Source organism: Arvicola amphibius, chromosome 2 (assembly GCF_903992535.2).
Source record: "Arvicola amphibius chromosome 2, mArvAmp1.2, whole genome shotgun sequence".
Taxonomy (NCBI): Eukaryota; Metazoa; Chordata; class Mammalia; order Rodentia; family Cricetidae; genus Arvicola; species Arvicola amphibius.
This window is the reverse complement of record NC_052048.2, coordinates 2,145,849-2,165,871: the sequence shown is the minus strand read 5'-3', so window position 1 is coordinate 2,165,871 and position 20,023 is coordinate 2,145,849. Positions and strand designations below refer to the sequence as shown.

Genomic DNA, 20,023 nt, shown 5'->3' with positions numbered 1-20,023 from the left:
ACATACACACATGTGGGTGCCTAAGGAGGCTCAAAGTTGATGCCAAATATCTACCTTTCTCAATAACTTCAAGGGTATACAGCAAGGTGAAGTCTCTTGGCTGACTTGGAGCTTGGTGATAGGATTAGTCTAGCAGGACACCTTGTTCCCGGGAGCCTGTCTCTGCCTCCCCCAGTGCTGGTATTATAGAGAGGCCACTACATTGGCTAATGTGGGTTCTTGGGATCTAAACTCTACTACTGAACACTTGCATGACAAGGACTTCATACGTGGAGACATCTCCTGCCATCATATAATTTAATACCTTGTATTTCTCTGTGTGCTTGAAGTTGTTTCAATTCTAGGGATTGCTCTACTTTTCCACATTCAACCCAATGGCAATTGGGTGTCCAGGTTATATTCAGTACTAACAGAAGAAAAGGAAGGAAAATGGGACCATTATGGCCAGCCTTTGTATTCTACCCTGCTGTCAATGAGAGGGGTTAAAATGCAGTCCTGACTGAATACATATTATCATCAGACACAGTGTTTAACAATTTGTCCTAAATGTGGAAGGGTAACTGCTAATGTTTTCTACAATCAGAATTGTACAGTTATGCGTCCTTCTATAAAATAAGAACACACACACTAAACATGTTAGTGAAGAACTGCACAGGCAGGACTGGCAAGATGACTCAGTGGATAAAAGCGCCCCCACCTAGTCTGACGACTTGAGTTCAGTCCCCAGGATGTGCATGACAGAGGAGATGAACTGGCGAATGCACACTCCCCCCGTTACACACACAAGAAAAATATAATTTTAAATATGTTTAAAACAATTACTTGAACATATTCAGGCACCTTGAAAATTTAAATTATATCCATAATGTACAAATTAACCCTGCTACCTAAAAGAAGCACTAGTGATGGAGGCGGGTCTTCTATCTATCTGATGATTTCATTGGTTAATTAATAAAGAAACTGCTTGGCCTGATAGGTTAGAACATAGGTGGGTGGAGTAGACAGAACAGGATGCCGGGAAGAAGGGAAGTGAGGCAGATGCAATGAAGCTCCGACCCAAGATGGACGTAGGCTAGAATCTTCCCGGTAAGCCACCCCTCGTGGTGCTACACACCTTACTAAATATAAGTTAATCAAAATGTGAGAGTTAGCCAGTAAGAGGCTGAAGTTAATGGGCCAAGCAGTGTTTAAAAGAATACAGTTTGTGTGTTGTTATTTCGGTATAAAACTAGTTAAGTGAGAGCTGGGCAGGATGAAAAGCAAGCCCACAGCTCCTCACTACAGAATGGCGCCCAATATGGATGGCTGAATCCACAGAAAGCTTGAGAAAGATTGGGAAAGAATAGAGTAAAGCATGTTCTCTTGGTAGCAGCAATTTCTCGAGTCTGCTCTGCTTGCTAGAGGCAAACAAACACTCTCATCTAAGAGAGGCTTCCTGACTCAGCTTTAGCTGCAAAACCCTGCAGCTCTTTTAAGAGTTCCTGCCATGAAACACTTACATAGTGTTGATGAAAATCCGACTGCATGCTTTTCGGTTTTCAGCTGTAGCAGGAAAAAAGTTGTGCTGTTTTAAAATGCCTACTTTCTGGGCCGTCCTGCCAGGGCAAACTCTGACTCTTTCAGGCAGGCAGTCCAACTGAGTGTGGTCTGTGAGCAGAATGCTGCAGCTTGCTTGCTGGCAGGGACCTTGAAACACCATAGAGTTGTGGCAATAAAAATGGCTCCAGCGGTACCTCCATCATGAGGCTGGAAAGCTAAGGAATGGGCTGGATTCAGCCTCCAAAGCCATGGCTTTAGTCCTACCGATATTGCTTAGCAAATTAAAGACTCATGTGATCAGAAAAAGAGAGATATACAGTAAAGAGAGATTCAAAGACAAAGAAAACCTCTAAGTGGTTTCCAGTGTGTTAAAAATATATGCAGGCTAAAGGTTAAAGTTCTTAAAAGTAAAAAAGAAAAAAGGAAGTAGTTGGGTGTGGTAGTACACACCTTTAATCCCAACACTTGGGAGGTAGAGGTAGATTGACCTCTGTGACTTGAAGGTGTGGTAGCACACGCCTTTAATCCCAATGCCTGGGAGGCAGAGACAGACAGATCTCTGTGAGTTCAAGGTGTGGTAGCACACACCTTTAATCCGAATGCCTGGGAGGCAGAGACAGACAGATCTCTGTGAGTTCAAGGTATGGTAGCATACACCTTTAATCCCAGCACTTGAGAAGCAGAGGCAAGTGGATCTCTGTGAGTTCAAGGACAGCTTGGTCAACAGAGTTATTCCAGGACAAAGATATACAGAGAACCTGTCCCAAAAAGTAAAAGTAAAAATTTAAAAAAGAGGTTAAAACAAAGCTGTACAAAGATGGAAAATACATAGAGAATCTTGATACTGTATGCTATTATGCTTTCTTTGAATTGTTTGAATGTTGAGGAAGGAGCAACAGCTGCTAAAAGATATTTGTTTATAAATGCTGCTGAACTAATCCAACATAGATATTTTGAAAATACCTTTACTTCAGAATTTGGATCTAAGGGTATGATACTTTGGAAAAGAGATTCTTCTTTTGTTTTTACAGAAAATGAGAACCTGTGGATTGCATCTATCCCAATATGGTATGATAGACCACACCCCTCTGAAAGGTTGCTGTGAACACCTTCAGAAAATTACTTCACCCAACTGATGACTGAGATGAACCTGGCACACAGGTTACACCATGAAAGATCTGATTAACAGCATCCCCATTCAGCAGGAAGCAGTTTGGAGAGAAATAACTATGCCCATATTCCCAAATATTGTTTATAAGTGTTCTTTTACATTTAAAGGGGGATATAATATAGATATGAATAATTTGCATCCATATGGATTTTGCTTTAGTGATTTAAATTTAAGGTCAATTTTGTTATATGTATATGTATTTTTGATCTTGATTAAGATATTGTGATTGTGTAGTTCATTTAAAAATGTAATGTGTAATTAGGAAATATAGGTTGCTAATGATAATCGTCGATAATAGTAAAACTTGTAGTCATATTAGTTAGATTTTCTAGATATATAGAGATATATTTCAGTTAGATAGGCATTCTTCATATCTTTCAAAGACTACAGAATATGGCATTTTAAATGTTTTAATAACTTAGAGCTTTTCATGACAATGAGACACATCTGCTCCTGGCAGCACCAAGCTACTTCAAGAGGAAGATGGGCATTGAAGAGGCTCCTTATGGAGTTGGTTAGCCATTTGGGCAAGAAACTGCTCTTGCCTGGACTATTGCATAAACTGGACACAGAAAACCCTCAGAAAGAGGACTGCTGAACTTGCCTAAAGGTGAGATGATCTTACGGGGTTTGTGATTCATGAAATAGTCTGTGAAACATTCTACAGGATACAGCAGAAACTGACTGAACTGCCTTTGAAATTTCCTGCTTCATGGAAATGTCTAATGGGAACTATGGGCCTGTAGGCCGAAGATGGATGCCCTAACGGTACAGAGGAACTTTGGGTGACTGTCCAGGCAGTGAGTTGTCTCTGTCATTTCTAGAGTTTGGAAGTTGCTTATTTCTTGTTTACTTAGGTAATATTGTGTCCTTCTGGAGTCTTTGATGGAGTTGAAGAATAAATAGATAATTATAGTTTTCCTTAGTTATGATAAAAAAAAAGTAGATATAAATATTGTAACTGTAATTCTTGTGTGATAACTGTTTTGTTATATGTAATTTTGCTATGTTAAAGTGAAAGTCTTTCCTTTTTGTTTAAACAGAAAAAGGAGAAATGATGTAGGTGGGTCTTCTATCTATCTGATGATTTCATTGGTTAATTAATAAAGAAACTGCTTGGCCTGATAGGTTAGAACATAGGTGGGTGGAGTAGACAGAACAGAATGCTGGGAAGAAGGGAAGTGAGGCAGATGCAATGAAGCTCCGACCCAAGATGGACATAGGCTAGAATCTTCCCGGTAAGCCACCGCTCGTGGTGCTACACACATTACTAAATATTGGTTAATCAAAATGTGAGAGTTAGCTAGTAAGAGGCTGAAGCTAATGGGCCAAGCAGTGTTTAAAAGAATACAGTTTGTGTGTTGTTATTTCGGGGCATAATCTAGCTATGTGGGAGCCGGGTGGGATGAAAAACAGTCCTGCCCGCAGCTCCTCACTACACACTAGATGTTTATGTGATGCTAATGCCACTGTTAGGGAAGTGTCAGTAAGTATGGAATTATTACAACTTTTCTAGACTATTTGCAGTTCGGCAGATGTTCTGGGGATGCCTGTCACCTCCCAGTGGAGCTGTCCAGTAGTTGTGTGATTGGTGCTTCCTCAGAACTCTGGACCCATCCACGCCAGAGTCACCGCAAAACCCTCAGCAGCCACAAAGCCATTATTCTAAACAGATCCTGAGAAAATGTGAGAATGACGTCTGCCAGATGTAGCCGTTAAGAACTGCAGGTTTAAGACTGGTACAAGAGTTCAGTGGGGGAGGACCCCCTGAGCTGGGGAGGACAGTACTGGCTTGTTGTGGGACACGGGTTGGCACTCATACACGTGTTTAGTGGACACGCTAGTGAGACTGTAGGAGTCAATTAGACAGGAGTGGCAGTGAAGCGGTGAGTCACGTATCTGTGGAAATAGGGGGAGAGGAGCAGACTTTAACTAAGATATAAGGAGAAGGAATGATTTGAACATATATACTTGTCCTTGCGACCCTGAGGTGATGGTCTCCAAGATTCAAGTCAGAAGGTGGAAGTTTTGTTTGATTGGCTGTGTTTCTTATTGCTCTCTTGTGCTGTGGATGTTGCTAGAATTTTTTTTTCCCTCTGCTTTTAGGTGGTTAGATGACTCTATCATTGACGAGATCACTCCCAAGCTAATTGGGGACCGGCCCAATACGTACACCTACACCAAAGCCTTGGGAGAGATGGTGGTGCAACAAGAGAGTGGAAACCTGAACGTGGCTATCATCAGGCCGTCCATAGTGGGAGCAACCTGGCAGGAGCCTTTCCCGGTGAGCACACTTCTTCCTTGCTTCAGTCCAGGTGCCTTAGAAACCACAAGTTTCTGACAGCCCTTCTCTTCCTCCTGCTTTTACTTATCCCTTTATTCCTTCTCCCACTCTTCCTTTTCCTTCTCTTCTCCTACATTCTTTATGACCAATTGGTTAGTATTATAACGGATGTGTGGGTGTGCACACGGACACACGCGTGCGCACACCCATTCACCCTGCCACACACAGACTGGGCTGTCCAAGGGTAACAGTTTTCTGAAATGAGATCTTTCTTTCCAGGGTTGGGTTGATAATATAAACGGACCCAGTGGACTCATTATTGCGGTATGTACAAAGATGAGAAAATAACCCCTTGAAATGGAGAGTGTAATGGAATCCTTGGTGTCCACCTTGCGTGGTGATAAAGGAAGTGGCTTATCTAGAGTTACTAATGGGAAGATGAAAGCAGCAGGAAGCTGCTTTGACCATCAGGACAGAGGCGACTGACATACTCAGTTGCTATTCCAGAGTTTTACTTTGGAAATGTCTGCACGCTGAAAATTTTCCTTTGGTTACCACAAGGTGAAGGTATTTTCTTCTCATTGTTTTATTAATGGCTTGAACTAATACAGTCACTCATGTATACAGAGGCGATATTAGCCTTCTGTGGCTCAGTAGGTAGGGTGCTTGGCCTAGCATACTTAAAACCCTGAGTATCACTCCCAGCACTGAGTGTGTGTGGCAGCTCACACCTGTAATCCCAGACCTCAGAAAGCCAGATGGATCAGAACTTCAAGGCCAAAAAAACAAAACAAAACAAAACTTATGCCAAAGATTATGGAATGCTTGACATTAAAACGCACAGCTGGTGTGTATGTTTTGTCTTACTTCTGCCTTTCCACCCTCTTTCTGTTCCCTGAATGCTTTTGTTCCTTTCCCCAGGACAGTTTAGATGGGAGTAAAAATCGTCTGAACGTGGGCTAGAATCAGTTTTATTACAGAGTATAATAGCACACTGACTCGAATTCCACCCACTCATTATATTTTTTGGAGGCAAAGATGTAGTTTAGATACACACATGCATGCATGCACTCATACACACACACACACACACACACACACACACACATGCATGTACACACGCACACCTATGGATCCCTACAGCAAAAGAAGGGGCCTAGTGTCCAACTCCTACACAAAGTGGCTAGTCCCGACTGTGACTTCACACCTGGCTTATATTCTATGTTCCATCTCCCCTGAGCAGACGGGGAGAGGATTTCTTCGGTCCATAAAAGCTTCTCCCATGGCAGTGGCAGATGTGGTTCCAGTAGACACAGTGGTCAATCTCACCATAGCGGTGGGATGGTATACCGCAGTTCACAGGTAAGCAAGCTTACACGAGCTTCTGAGAGGGGACGGGGAAAGCAATGGCAATCACACCTTCGCTCTACAGGACTCCAGAGTGGCAAGATAGGCTCGCGCCAGTATCCTGGGATTCCTAGTAGACTTTCCTATATAGGCTAAGGTGTACGAATACTGATTAACACTTGGTGGGTCATAAAATAATTTGCTATTAAACCACTTACCATGAAAATTTTGAATAACCAAAAAGCTTTTCTTTCTATTCAGTACCTTAAAGTAAATAAGAACCTAGTTAGTGAAATGGCAGAATGGTTTCTATTTTTGTTGAATTGCTGTTTAATTGCTGGTAAATGCCCAGAGATAAGACAAGAAATTTGCTGACATGAAGTAACGGCTAGGGAGACGGTGTGATCGTGGCTTTGTGAGTAAGAGACAAGAATAAAATTTTTCTCATGTGAACTTAGGCACGCATGCGTGTTCCACAGGTCACACCTATTTGACATATTGATGTGTGTACTTTCTCTTTCTTTTTTCGTTTTTCTTATCAACCCAAAGCAAGAACAGAATCAGAGAGTCTATGTGGATCACAGTACCGACAGGGACTCTGATGCCTACCTCGGTGCTCACTTTCCTTTATTTCTCATTAGTTATCAATGTTGATTGTATTTATTTTACTTTCCTCTTATCTTCCAGACCTAAATCAACATTAATCTACCATTCCACAACTGGGAATCTCAATCCCTGTAATTGGTATGAAATGGGTGAGTGCCTTTAATATATAAGTGAACACCTACCTAGAGGTGTTGACCAGGGATAAAGTATGTCTTGCAGCCAGGAACACGGTGTGAGAGGAAGTCATAATAAAAACAAAACCAAGCATAAAGAGAGAAAAATCTCTATAGATTGTAAATGTGTTATAGTCAACTAGAACATACAGTGATAAAAGTGGACCATGGGAACATATGCGTGATTACACGGAATAGAGTCTTAGAGGAGACTTTAGAAACAACAACGAAACCAAGCAAAAGTTGGCAAAGATCAACAATGCAGACGGTGATCTGACCTCTCCCATACACGCACCTCTCTCACAGTGACTATTTCAGAAAGGTCACCTAAGAGTCCACCTGTAATGGAGTGGTGTGTTGTTCATCCATTTGCACGGCTGCCAGCCCCTGCCCTGCCCCAACTGTGCAGTACCTGTGATGCTAAAAGCGTTTTGTTGGTGACAGATCTCATCTATCTAGGGATCCGCCAACAAATCAACCAATAGTGCATGCCTTTGTTTACCCAGGAGTTAGTTTCCTTGCTCAAGTCTGAGATTTTTGACTCTCTACCTGTTGTACTATTCTGATTCCCACTTAGAGCATACACACTGTGTTATTTGTGCTTGCACAGTTGAATTCTCTGTGATCAAGTTCTTGTCATCATAAACCCAATTATTTAGATCATATATCTAAATCAGAATTGATTTCAAAATAGTAAGAAATCTGCTTTGACATCAGTAACTGAAGATATCTAAGATCCCACCCATATAAACTGATATTAGTATAAGCAAATAAGATATTGTAAACTCAGGGCAGGAGAGATGGCCCACAGTTAAGAGCAGGTACTACGCTCGCAGAGGAGCCAGTTTGGTTGCCAACACATAATTACCTACACACAGACATATATACACACTATCACCCACACACAGACACACATATATACACACTATCACCCACACATATATATACACTATCACCTATACACAGACACACATATATACACACTATCACCTACACACAGACACACATATATATACACACTATCAACTACACACAGACACACATATATACACACTATCACCTACACACAGACACACATATATACACACTATCACCTACACACAGACGCACATATATACACACACTATCACCTACATACAGACACACATATATACACACTATCACCTACACACAGACACACATATATACACACTATCACCTACACACAGACACACATATATACACACACTATCACCTATACACAGACACACATATATACACACTATCACCCACACACAGACACACATATATACACACTCTCACCCACACACAGACACACATATATACACACTATCACCCACACACAGACACACATATATACATACAATTAAAAACAGAATCTTTTTAAAAAAGAGTTTGGAGGATGTGGTATTTATTTAAAATTCTCTTCCTGAAAACATTCATTTTATGGAACAAGAGATGATTACAGTTAAAAGACTCTTAAACAGAATCGAGAGTTATGAACTTACATAAGGCCCAGAGAGTCAATGAGCTTTTTGGATTCATAGAGGAAGCCAGTTGGTCCCTGAAATAAAAGTAAAACCAGATCTCTATCTCTCCTTCATGTGAATAACCTTTCTACTAGTAATTTATAAAGGAAAATATAAGTTACTTTTGAAGAAAAAAAAGCCAGAGTCCTTGATTAAAAGCCTTAGCCGGTGCCAAGGAAATTTCTGATTGTTGAACTTAACGGTCTCTGCTTTAAGAAACGCAGACCACACGAACTCTGTTGGCTGTTTCCAAGTCACTATTCTATTGCTGTGAACAGACGCCATGGCCAAGGCAACTCTTATGAATGAAAGCATTTTAACTCGGAACTTGCTTACAGTTTCAGATGCTTAGTCCACTATCATCATGGTGGAGAGCATAGCAGAATTGGCAGGCATGGTGCTAGAAATGTAGCTGAGAGCTACATCCTGATAATCCTTCTAATCCTTTCAAATGGTGCTACTTCCTGATGAAGCATGCCTATGGGGCTATTCTTATCCAAACCACCACATTCCACTCCCTGGTCCCTATAAGCGTCTAGTCATACCATAATGCAAAAACACATTTAGTTTAATTTCAAAAGGCCTCATAGTCTTTCAGTCTCAATGTTGTTTAAAAGTCCAAAGTTCAAAGTCTGTTCTGGGACTCATGACAGTCTCTTTAACTATCACCCTTATAAAATCAAAATGAAAAAAGCAGATTACATATTTTCAATATACAATGACACAGTATATACATTACCATTCCAGAGGGGAGGAAAGGGAGCATAGTAAGAAAATACTGAATCAAAGCAAGACCAAAACTCAACAGAGCAAACTCCAAATTCCCCATCCCCATCTCTGACATCAAAAGTGCTCTTCAGATCTCCAACTCCTTTCAGCTGTGTTGACTACAATACGCTTCTCTTCCTTGGGCTGGTTCCACACTCAATATACAGCTCTCTTTGGTAGGTTCCCATGACTCAGGCATCTCCAATATCTTGGAGTCTCCAACACAATCCAGGCTTCACCTTCACAGCTTCACACAGAGGCCTCTCCAGGCCTCTATGCAGGGGCACCCCTACCACAGTTTTAGCCCAATGGCTTTCCTTAGATACTGAAGATTCCACAACCTCTTTTTTATATTCTTGACTCTAAAGCCAGAGCCATGTGGCTGAGGCTGACTTCTGCTACCTGTTGAGACTGGGACAAGGGCCACCATTCAATTTCTTTTCCATCAGCTTTCCATTTTCCATGGTTTCCTTCAATGTTTGCTTAAGATTTTAATTCCATTTCACAAGTTGGAAGTTTAGCTGGATGGGGTCTTGCACTGAGGTCACTGCTCCCTTTACTCCCTTTAACATTAGGTTTTTCTTGAGTCTTTCCTCTCCTTGAGCACTGGACTTACCTCCATTGCTTTTCTTGGTGATCCTTTTCTCTTCCAGCTGTACATTTTATATTTCTCTTTGCCCCACTGGCTCCTTTTCATTATAGATCTGCATGAGAGAGACAACTAGTAACCATGGGACACAGTCAGTACTAGGCTGTCTTGAAATTGCCTCTGCCAATGCCATTAATCCAGAACTCTCCAATTTAGCTTCTAGCAAATGTTTTTAGGACAAGGGAAGAAAGAAGCCACATTCTTTACCAAAATGTCACTAGAATGGTCTCTAGGCTATTTACTAACTTCTTCCCCTCTGAAACTTGTCAAGCTGAGTCCAAACAGTTCAAATCACCCTCATCACTGTCTTCCATGCTTCTGCTATGATGACCCATTTAGCCACATTTAAAGTGTCCACTCACTTTTCTAGTCCAAAGTGCAAAAGTCTTCCATATTCCTCCAACAAGCAGCATGGTCAGGCCTGTCACAGCAATAACCTAGTCCTGGGTAGCAACTTCTGTTGTCACGACACCATGGCCAAGGCAATTCTTTTTTCTTTCCTTTTTTTTTTTTAAAAGCATTTAATTGGGGGCTCGCTTACAGTTTCAGAGGCTTTGTTCATTATCAAGCACGGTGCCAGGCATGGTGCTAGGGAAGTAGCAGAGAGCTACGTCCTAACCCCTAGGCAGAGAGAGGAAGGAGAGAAGCAGGGAGAGAGAGCCTGGGCCAGCCATGGGCTTTTGAAACTTCAACAGCCACCCCCCAGTGACACCGTTACTACAACAAGGCCACACCTACTCCAGTTATTTCATACCTCCTAATCCTTTCAAATAGTACCATTCCCTGGTGACTAAGCATTCAAATATATGAGCCATTCTTATTCAAACCAGCACATACTGTCTAAACATAAAGGACTAGATCTATTCAATGCCTAAGAGCCATGGGAACAAATTTAAATGCCTAATGATGCGAGAAAGTTACAGTTCAGCTAACCTATGTGGTATGAGTTCCCAGTGACATGCCTTCCCTCCCTGTGTTAGTAATTCTCTCTGCATGCTTCAGTGGTGCCATCTGGAGAACAGTGCTGCGGAACAGCCAACCCCTGTGGTTTGTTGCATGATAGGCTGTAACTTGAGGAATGCCTTTTCAGGAATGACAAATGCTTGACAGAAATGCTTCTCAGCCCCTCGTGCCACAGCAGATAAGCCCAGCTTGTCATGTCCTTCATCCAGCGCCAAACCTCTACACAAGAAGCCTGATACAACAAATTCGGATTTGCCATTTCACTCCCCACTAATTCAAATTTGTTCAGTTTGAAACTCATTTATTAAATGCTTCATGACAGGGCTATTAGAAGTGATCTAGATACTTCTAGCTGGACCCACTAGCGATGTCACCATAGGTTGAACATTTGTAGTTTCAAGTGGCAGTGCAGAATAATTGACAGCTGAGTGGGTGAACATGCAACATCTCCCCATTTAGTTACCTCTGTTAATGCCCTTCAAGAAAAAATTATTTCCATACAGTTCTTAAGCATTATCAGATTTATACATAGAATCTAGAAAATACATACATTTTGTTAATAATTAATGGAATCTTTATAAAGAATACATTTTCTAATGGTTACTGGGAAGACATGAGAATGACTAGTATATTGATCTTATACCCAGCTCAGATTAATTGCCTCTTAGCATGAAAATCTGAAATGCTCTAAAAATTGTTTTTGTGACAATGAGGTCACTGTGAGAAACTTAAGAGTCAAGATAGACTTAGGAAATAGAAAGTTATTGTGCATTACTGAAATATTCATTCATTCCAAAAGTATTCACTGAGCACCAACTCCCGGGCAGCCACTTCTCAAGATCTAAGTAGGCACAAAATCACAATTATACATCAGCTTAGGGTTAAGTCCTTGAAGAAACAGAGTGGGGTAAAAAGAATGCTTTCTTGTGTGAAGGCCAAGGAAATAGCTCTGGTAAGGTGACATCTCAGCAGAGGTCGGAGGGAAGTGACAGTTTGTCAGGAGACGTAGGCTGAAGGAACCATCAGTACAGAAGCTCTTTATTCATATTCAAAGACAGGAGAGCCACTTTGTCTAGAGCAGAAGCAACCAAAGGGAAAATGCTAGTAAATATGCCCAGAATGATGGGCATAGGAGTAAGAATGAAGTCAGATCCTACAAGGCCGTCTCCATGGTGAGCATTTCTTTCTGTGTAAGAAGATACAGATGTTACAAGGTCTTAACAACTGAACGAAGGGTTTGGCTTCCTTCCAAATAAGAGGGTCCATCAGAGAATTCTATAAGAAGGTAAATTCTGAGAAACATTTTCAGATTCATTCTAGCTGCTGTATGGAGAGCAGACTGCTGGGGGACAAGAGCTACAGTAGAGTCCGTGGTGACACTACCCCAATATTTCAAGGAACAGGGGCAGCCCCTACCCATCGCAACACAGCAAATGGTGATGCTGGATTCTTTTCAAGGGGAAGGCCAATATTCTCATTTGTGCTGTTATGAGAGTTGTTGGGAAAAAAAAGAGGAGGATCAAGATAACTCCAAAGGTTCTAGCTGGCTTACTGAAGAAGACAACTATCATCTAGAGATAGAAAGTGTTATGAAATGTGTCAAGAAAAGACAGCTAGCCATGGGAATATCAAGAGGTCAGTTTTAGAGCTGTTAAATGTGAATGCTGATTCCATAACCAAATGAAAATGCGGTGCAACATGCAGCTGCATAGATGAGAAGGTCGGTACTAATGTCAGAATCTACTGTGGTTGGCTCTTTCAAGTGTAGGTGCCTCTAAGTTCCATGCTGTGATTTCATTTGTGTTACCTTGATAAAACACACTGACCAAAATCAAGTTAGAGGGAGAAGGGGTTTACTTTGTTTACAATCCAGATTATAGCTCATCACTGAGAAGGCAGAGCAGGAAATCAAGCCAAAACTTGAATGCAGGCCTGCTTGCTATTTATTCTACAGAGCAATACTTCTGACCAAGGAACTGACTCACAGTCAATGAAAGCACAACAGAAACCGTGGCACAAGGATGCTTTCTCATCTACACAGACTATGCTTAACTTTCTTATACAGTTCAGAACCACCTGCCCAGGTATCTAAGTCACTGTTCTATTGCTGTTAAGAGGCACCATGGCCACAGCAACTCTTATCAAAGAAAGTATTTAACTGGGACTTGCTTACAGTTTCAGAGGTTTAGTCCATTGTCATCATGCTGGGAAGCATGGATCATGCAAATAGGAGAAGTAGCTAAGGATTCTACATCCAGCTCCGCAGACAGCAGGAAGAGAGAGAGGCACTGAGCCTGGCTTGGGCTTTTGAAACCTCGAAGACCCCCTTCTTCCCCCAACCCCTTCCTCCAACAAGGCTATACCTACTCCAATAAGGCCACAACTCCTATTCCTTCTCAAGTAGTACCTTTCTCTAATGACTAAGCATTAGAATATATGAGCCTATGGGGCCATTCTTACTACCATACCAGGGATGATGCTGCTCACAGTGGGCTAGGCCTCCTGTATCAATTAACAATCAAGAAAATCCTCTAGAGACATGCCTACAAGACACTCTAATTCAAAAAACATTTCAATTAACTGCCTCTGAGTTAAAGCTAACCAGGAATATCTATATTTTACATGTCTGTTTCTTGATGATATATTTTCAAAGCGGCAATAATCAAATTACCACAATAACTGATAACTTTGTCAACTGAATAATGAACTGCATTTTTGAAAAGATCCAATTAGGTCAAAATTGAATTTAAATGAATGCTATAAAAAAACTATTGAATCTATATTAAAAATGTAAACTAAGCTAATCTAAAAATTCTGAAAAGGCAATTATAAAAATTCTACTAGCAAATAAACTGAGCCAAATATATACATAGAAAAACAAGAATATCAAAGCAAAAGAAGCTGTGGTGTCTAAAGTGAACCGTACAAATGTAGCACAAAATCTAATTGTTCTTAATAATAAAAACTTGGGAGTCAGATATTGGGGGTAAAAGCTGAAGGATCAGAGAAGTAGAGAGCTCAGTCACTAAAATTCTTACCGCTACTAATGCTCAGACTAAAGGGGCAATTCTGTCTCTACGAATTCTCAAACTACATGCTCAAACTCCATCTGTCTCTACAATTCCTCAGACTGCATCTGACCTCCTGTTTCCTCCCTCCTCTCCACCTCCCTAGGGCTGGGATTAAAGGTGTGAGTCACCACTGCCTGGCTCTAATTCTCTTTTAGACTGGATGGATCCTGTGTAGCCCAGGGTGGCCTTGAATTTAGAGAGATCTGTCTGCCTGTCCCCTGAGTGCTATAAAGGTATGTGTCACCACTGCCTGGCCTCTATGGCTAACTAGTGGTTTAGTCTGCACTCTGAGCTTCAGGCAAGCCTTATTTGTTAGATTAGAAACAACACTACATACAAAGAAATCCATGTTTATACTTTTGTGCAAGCCTTTGTTAAGAACATTTAACCTGCAAGGGATTCTCCTAGCCTCTGTTTCTGGCCTTTCAGAGTAGACTTGAGAACCTAGAATTGAACATCCCTCTGAATAGCCTGTCCTTATATTGAATAAGAAACTTCTCCAAGTATTTGAAAGTAAATGTTTAAAGAAAAGGCCAGGTGTAGTGGTGCACACCTTTAATCCCATCACTTGGGAGACAGAGACAGGTGGATCTCTGTGAGTTCAAGGCTGGCCTGGACTACGTAATGAGTTTTAGGATAGCCAGAGTTACAATAGTGAGGCCCTGTCTCAACCTCCTACCCCACCAAAAAAAAAAGGATACATTCTTAGTGCAGTCATATTGCTTAACTGTGCAGATGTTCACTTGCCAGGCATTAAAAATCTACATGTTCTTAGAAACAGACTCGTGATGCTATATAGTAAACACTGTCTTTCCGAGCTGCAGACATCTTGCACTTATAATGGACTTCGCTTATGGACTTATATGTCTCAGACTTATCACCTCCTCTTTTTGCTCCAGGATTACAGGTCTTAACGACCTGTCAAAAGATTCCGTTTGAGAGTGCTTTCAGAAGGCCAAACGCTAACTTCACCACCAACAACTTCACCACCTATTATTGGAACGCTGTCAGCCACCGGGCTCCGGCCATCATCTATGACTTCTATCTGAGGCTTACTGGAAGGAAACCCAGGTGAGAAGATGGGACAATAGTTTAGTAGTGTCACTGCATGGAACCCAAAATCTTTAATCCTCACTACAGCTAAGGATTGAAGGAGACAGATGTCTGACTCACTCACACACACACACACACACACACACACACACACACACACGCTAATAACAGCAGCTTTATGCACTGAATGCTTGCTGTGAGCCTGCTACAAGGTCTCATGATGATCCCATTTTCATCTTCAAGCCTCAAATCTAACACCTTCACCATCGAAAGAGAAGCTAAGGGCAGGCAGAACCTACATATTAACAGCAAGACAGTACAGCCACTACTACAAACTAGGTTTACTGATACCTAGAGGTAAGAAAACAGAGAGATGAGGTGCCAAAGCTAAGTCAGCTCTGTCACCACCCAGCAGTGACAGAAGTGTATCTCTGGCTACCTCCATAACACATTCAACAGGAGGAAATTTCTGGGATCACAATCAGAACAGGAACAGGATTGGTCCCTTAGCAAGCTCCCTTCTGAGATGGGAGGGCTTTCTGGCACATCCAGCTTTCTCTGGACTAGCACAAGAAACAATTGCAAGACAAAGGCTATGTGCTCACCCAGCTTCTCACTCACATAAGGAAGCATCGTGACTGTGTGGGAAACATCTGTATGAGTTTTACCCAATACAGAAGAGACAAGAAGGAAAACACAGGCAGATACTCTAAGTCCATCAAAATAGGTCAAGTTGAAGGGTTAGGAACACTTGGATAAAGCAAGGTTTGGTAAATAAGAGAAAAACACAAGTCAAGAAAAGTCAGTATGCGTTTTGTTTGGGAGAAATTGAACCACACTGTATTGGACAATGAGTAGTGTTTTGTTTTATGATACATTTATTTATTGTGTGTATACTACCACTGCACAGGAGCAGAGGTCAGAGGGCACCTTGAAGGGAGGTTGGTTCTACCCTGTGCATTCTGGGGATTGAAACCAGATTGTTAGGCTTGGCAGCAAGTCCTTTTATCCACTAGGCCATCCTTCACTAGCCTCACAATAATCTCCATGGCTTTTTATAAAACCAGTCCGACACTGTAGGATCTGACATGGTCAAGTTTGGAGCCAGGATTTAAATCTTGGCTTCACTAATTTAGTCATGAGCCATACATTTATTTTCCTTCTAAACCCTAACTTCCTCTTCTACAAAAAGGAGGTAGTAACCATTATCTATTTGACATGAAGGTGCACAGAATAAAATAATCACTATCATGACTAAGTTCTAGTTTTTCTTTACAGGTTTTGTGATTGTGTTTTATGTACTAAAAAGGCTCCTACCTAAGAGTAACATGCTCTTTTGTTGTTGTTGTTGTCCTACAACTATTCTTCCAAACATTTAAATATACTTCTTTTAAAAAGAAACTTCACATGATAACAGTGAGGAGTCTCACAGTTGGTGGGAACTTGAACCAAAAATATGACCAAATTCCTAGAGCATCACAAGTCTTAAGAGAATTAACTATACTCTGGTACCAAGCTGAGTTTAACCACTTTCAGCTCAGAGGCCTACCTGGAGCATTTTCTACTTGATCTTGAACATAACCTTTCTGTAAAGTTAATATGAATAAATTCTGGCTACATCAGTCCTAGAAGGTTTCTAGAGGAGAGCTGTTTCATGTTCTGAGCATGGAGCTAGAAAAGTCCATTGCAAGAAATGGACACAGGGAAATGGGATTGCAACAGCAGAGGTTCTCTGGGGTTGGTCAGAACTACATGGGGGTTGAATGCTGACCCTCTTAAGCTTATGAACCACATTATGAAAAATGTGAACAAAGAGCTACCTATAAGGCTGTTATGAAAACCAGAAGAGTATTTTCTGGAAGTGTCAGCACTATGTCTAAGAGAGTAGATTATGAACATTAAGACTGTCTTCATTAAGTATGAATTATAACTAGCTTTTGCTTCTCCAAGTGCTAATGGTCAACACTCTGCCAAAAGCTTATACACTTAGACCTGAGATCCCATTTTTGTTTTACAAATTTAAGAACATATAATTAAAAAGAAATTAGCTTTCTAAAGTTCTGTCTCAAAATGAAAACAAAACTAATCTTTTCAGGCAAATAACTCGCTCAGTTTTGAAATATCTGATGAGAAAGGGATGGGTGTTTGGGTGTGGGGTTGTAAAGTGTCTGATAGACACTGTAAGATTCATTCGCTTTCCTTTATTTAACAGAATTAGGATGGAAAGCAGGGAGGAGAAATGAAATTTTAACTTGCACAGAAGTTTATAAACCCTTTTAGTACCCTATGTAGATTTTTTTAGAGAATGAACAATTTGTTAGATATATTGCTAGTACTCACTCACATGAAGGAAGTGTACTTTACAAAAGATTAAAACTGCTCCACTCCCCCGACTCCCTCTCCTCCTCCCTCTCCAGTCCTAAGAGCAGTCAGGATTTCCTGCCCTGTGGGAAGTTCAAGGTCCTCCCCCCTCCATCCAGGTCTAGGAAGGTGAGCATCCAAACAGACTAGGCTCCCCCAAAGACAGTACATACAGTAGAATCAAAACTCAGTGCCATTGTCCTTGGCTTCTCAGTCAGCCCTCATTGGAGAGGGAGGGAAATGGGAGGAGGGAAGGAGGTGGAAACTTAAATAAATAAATAAATAAATAAATAAAAATAAACGTTTCCAAAAAAAGATTAAAACTTATTGTTGTTAACTAGCTGAGGATGGGTGTGACCCAGAAACTGAAGAATTATGGGAACTCAGGGGAAAGAGGGATACATACACTTTTGTGTCTTGTTTTTTTTAAGACTGTTTTTACTGGACTAGATCTCAGTAAGTAGCCCAGGCTGATCTTGATCTCATGCATCTTCCTGCCTTAGCCTCCCCAGTGCTGGTATTACTGACAGGAGCCCACCAGGGCTTGCACTCCCTTAATGGTGCTGGGCCACCCTTCCCTGTGGAGGAAGAGGCGGTGGGCAGGATGCACCGCGCCCGCTATCTGGTCTCTCCCCCAGGATGACAAGACTCATGGACCGACTCCTGAAAACCATCTCCATGCTGGAGTACTTCATCAACCACAGCTGGGAATGGAGCACCGACAACACAGAGATGCTTCTGTCAGAGCTCAGTCCTGAAGATCAAAGAGTAAGTGTGGCTCTGACTCCAGGGAACTCACAGCTGTGTGTGGGACCAGTAATGTTGACAGGGGAGTTCTGAGTATCCAGGCAGATGATTGTTTCCCCCCTAAGGAAACCGATGTCAGCATTCACAGGAAACAAGTTTAGTGAAGCGAGAACTAGTTTGTGGATTGTGATTAGACCTTCACTGCTGCTGAATGAAGTGGCATGTTTGACAACCCACTGATGAGGTGGTGGAGACAGGTAGGTCCTGGAGGCTCACTGGCCAGCGAGTGTAGCTATATTGATGAGCTCTGGGTACCCACGTTGGACAACGTGACTGCTTGGCAGTGCAAAGCCCAAAATATCTTTTGCTACACAGGTGTTCAACTTTGATGTGCGCCAGCTGAACTGGCTTGAATACATTGAAAATTACGTTTTGGGGGTTAAGAAGTATCTACTGAAAGAGGATCTGGCTGGTATTCCCAAAGCAAAGCAACACCTAAAAAGGTAGGGACCTTCCTTGGTGTGTGTGAGTTGTTAGTGTTGACTGACTTTGCGCATTGACGTAGTTCCTGAGCATTAGAAGCCCTGCATTCCACACTGTCCTATAGCACACAACGCTGAGTTTAGATCTCACTGCACTCTTGAAGCAGGTCGTCTGTTAGCCCGTTAACATGAGAAGAAAGAATGGTGTTCGTGGAAACAAACACTGGAGCCAGGCTTCAGCCCAAGTCTGCTTCTTCTTGTGCTTACCACAGTGTGGCCTAAGGAAGACCCAAATGGCAGATCACACTACGTAACCTGAAAACCATGTAACTACTCTTCAGTTCTTACAACCCCTTCCTACTTCTTTTAGTCAAAATTCCCGACAAACAGGTTACAGGATTCCGGTCATGATTCCTGCAAAAGCTAAGGTTTGTAGTCAAGGTGGTAGACGGACAGCCAAGAGGGAGGACACTTGAAAAGCAGGCTGCAAAGTTCACTGTGTCCCTCCAGTCAAGATTTCGAGGGCTTTTACAAGCTGTTTGTACAGTGTGTATAGATGAGCATTTGGAGGTCAGAGGACAACTCTGCGCAGTCAACTTCTGCTCTTTGACCCTTACATAAGTTCCAACTCAAGTTCCAGGCTTGCTCCAAAAATGCATTTACTCAGCCATCTCCACTATCCAGAGAGGAGTTTTGATACTGAAAGATCAGAGTGTGTTTTGAAAATACTACATTCACCTAGGAACCATGCTTATAAAAAGAGCTCTAAGCAGAGAAATAGGAAGTGTAGCCAGCTATCAAAACATGAGGAAAAAACATGATTATTCAATAGGAAATGAAAGGCACTAAAAACAAAAGGGCAGCAAGCCATCCCTGGGCTCTAAGAACTAGGTATTTGCTGGTCACAGACAGGAACGCATTTGCTCTTCAGGGATCACAGCCGGGTGCAGGCGCTGTCTTAACTGTGCTTCTGTTTCTGTTCCTCAGGCTCCGAAACATTCATTACCTCTTTAACACCGCCCTGTTTCTGATCACCTGGCGCCTCCTCATCGCAAGGTCTCAGATGGCTCGGAACATCTGGTTCTTCATTGTGAGCTTCTGTTACAAGTTCATCTCCTACTTTAGGGCCTCAAGCACACTCAAGGCCTAAGAACATTCCACCAGCCCGTCATCTGGAACCTCAGATACCTCTCAGGCAGGAGACTGTGTCTTAAACTAGGACATAACAAGAAGCACACCCAAGCTTCGAGCCAAACTTACCATTCCATCTTCTTTCCTAC

At 41.8% G+C, this 20,023-nt stretch overlaps 1 protein-coding gene across 1 annotated transcript in view; it reads left to right on the top strand.

Annotated features, from left to right (window-relative positions):
- Far2 (fatty acyl-CoA reductase 2) overlaps positions 1 to 20,023 on the top strand; it is a 110,233-nt gene extending 90,210 nt beyond the window's left edge. Inside the window, exons 5-12 of the mRNA XM_038320849.1 lie at positions 4,817 to 4,994; positions 5,274 to 5,318; positions 6,238 to 6,356; positions 7,029 to 7,096; positions 15,000 to 15,171; positions 18,153 to 18,282; positions 18,637 to 18,764; positions 19,731 to 20,023. Coding sequence (XP_038176777.1) covers positions 4,817 to 4,994; positions 5,274 to 5,318; positions 6,238 to 6,356; positions 7,029 to 7,096; positions 15,000 to 15,171; positions 18,153 to 18,282; positions 18,637 to 18,764; positions 19,731 to 19,893 — 1,003 coding nt within the window. The 3' untranslated portion in view covers positions 19,894 to 20,023. The remainder of the gene's footprint in view (positions 1 to 4,816; positions 4,995 to 5,273; positions 5,319 to 6,237; positions 6,357 to 7,028; positions 7,097 to 14,999; positions 15,172 to 18,152; positions 18,283 to 18,636; positions 18,765 to 19,730) is intronic.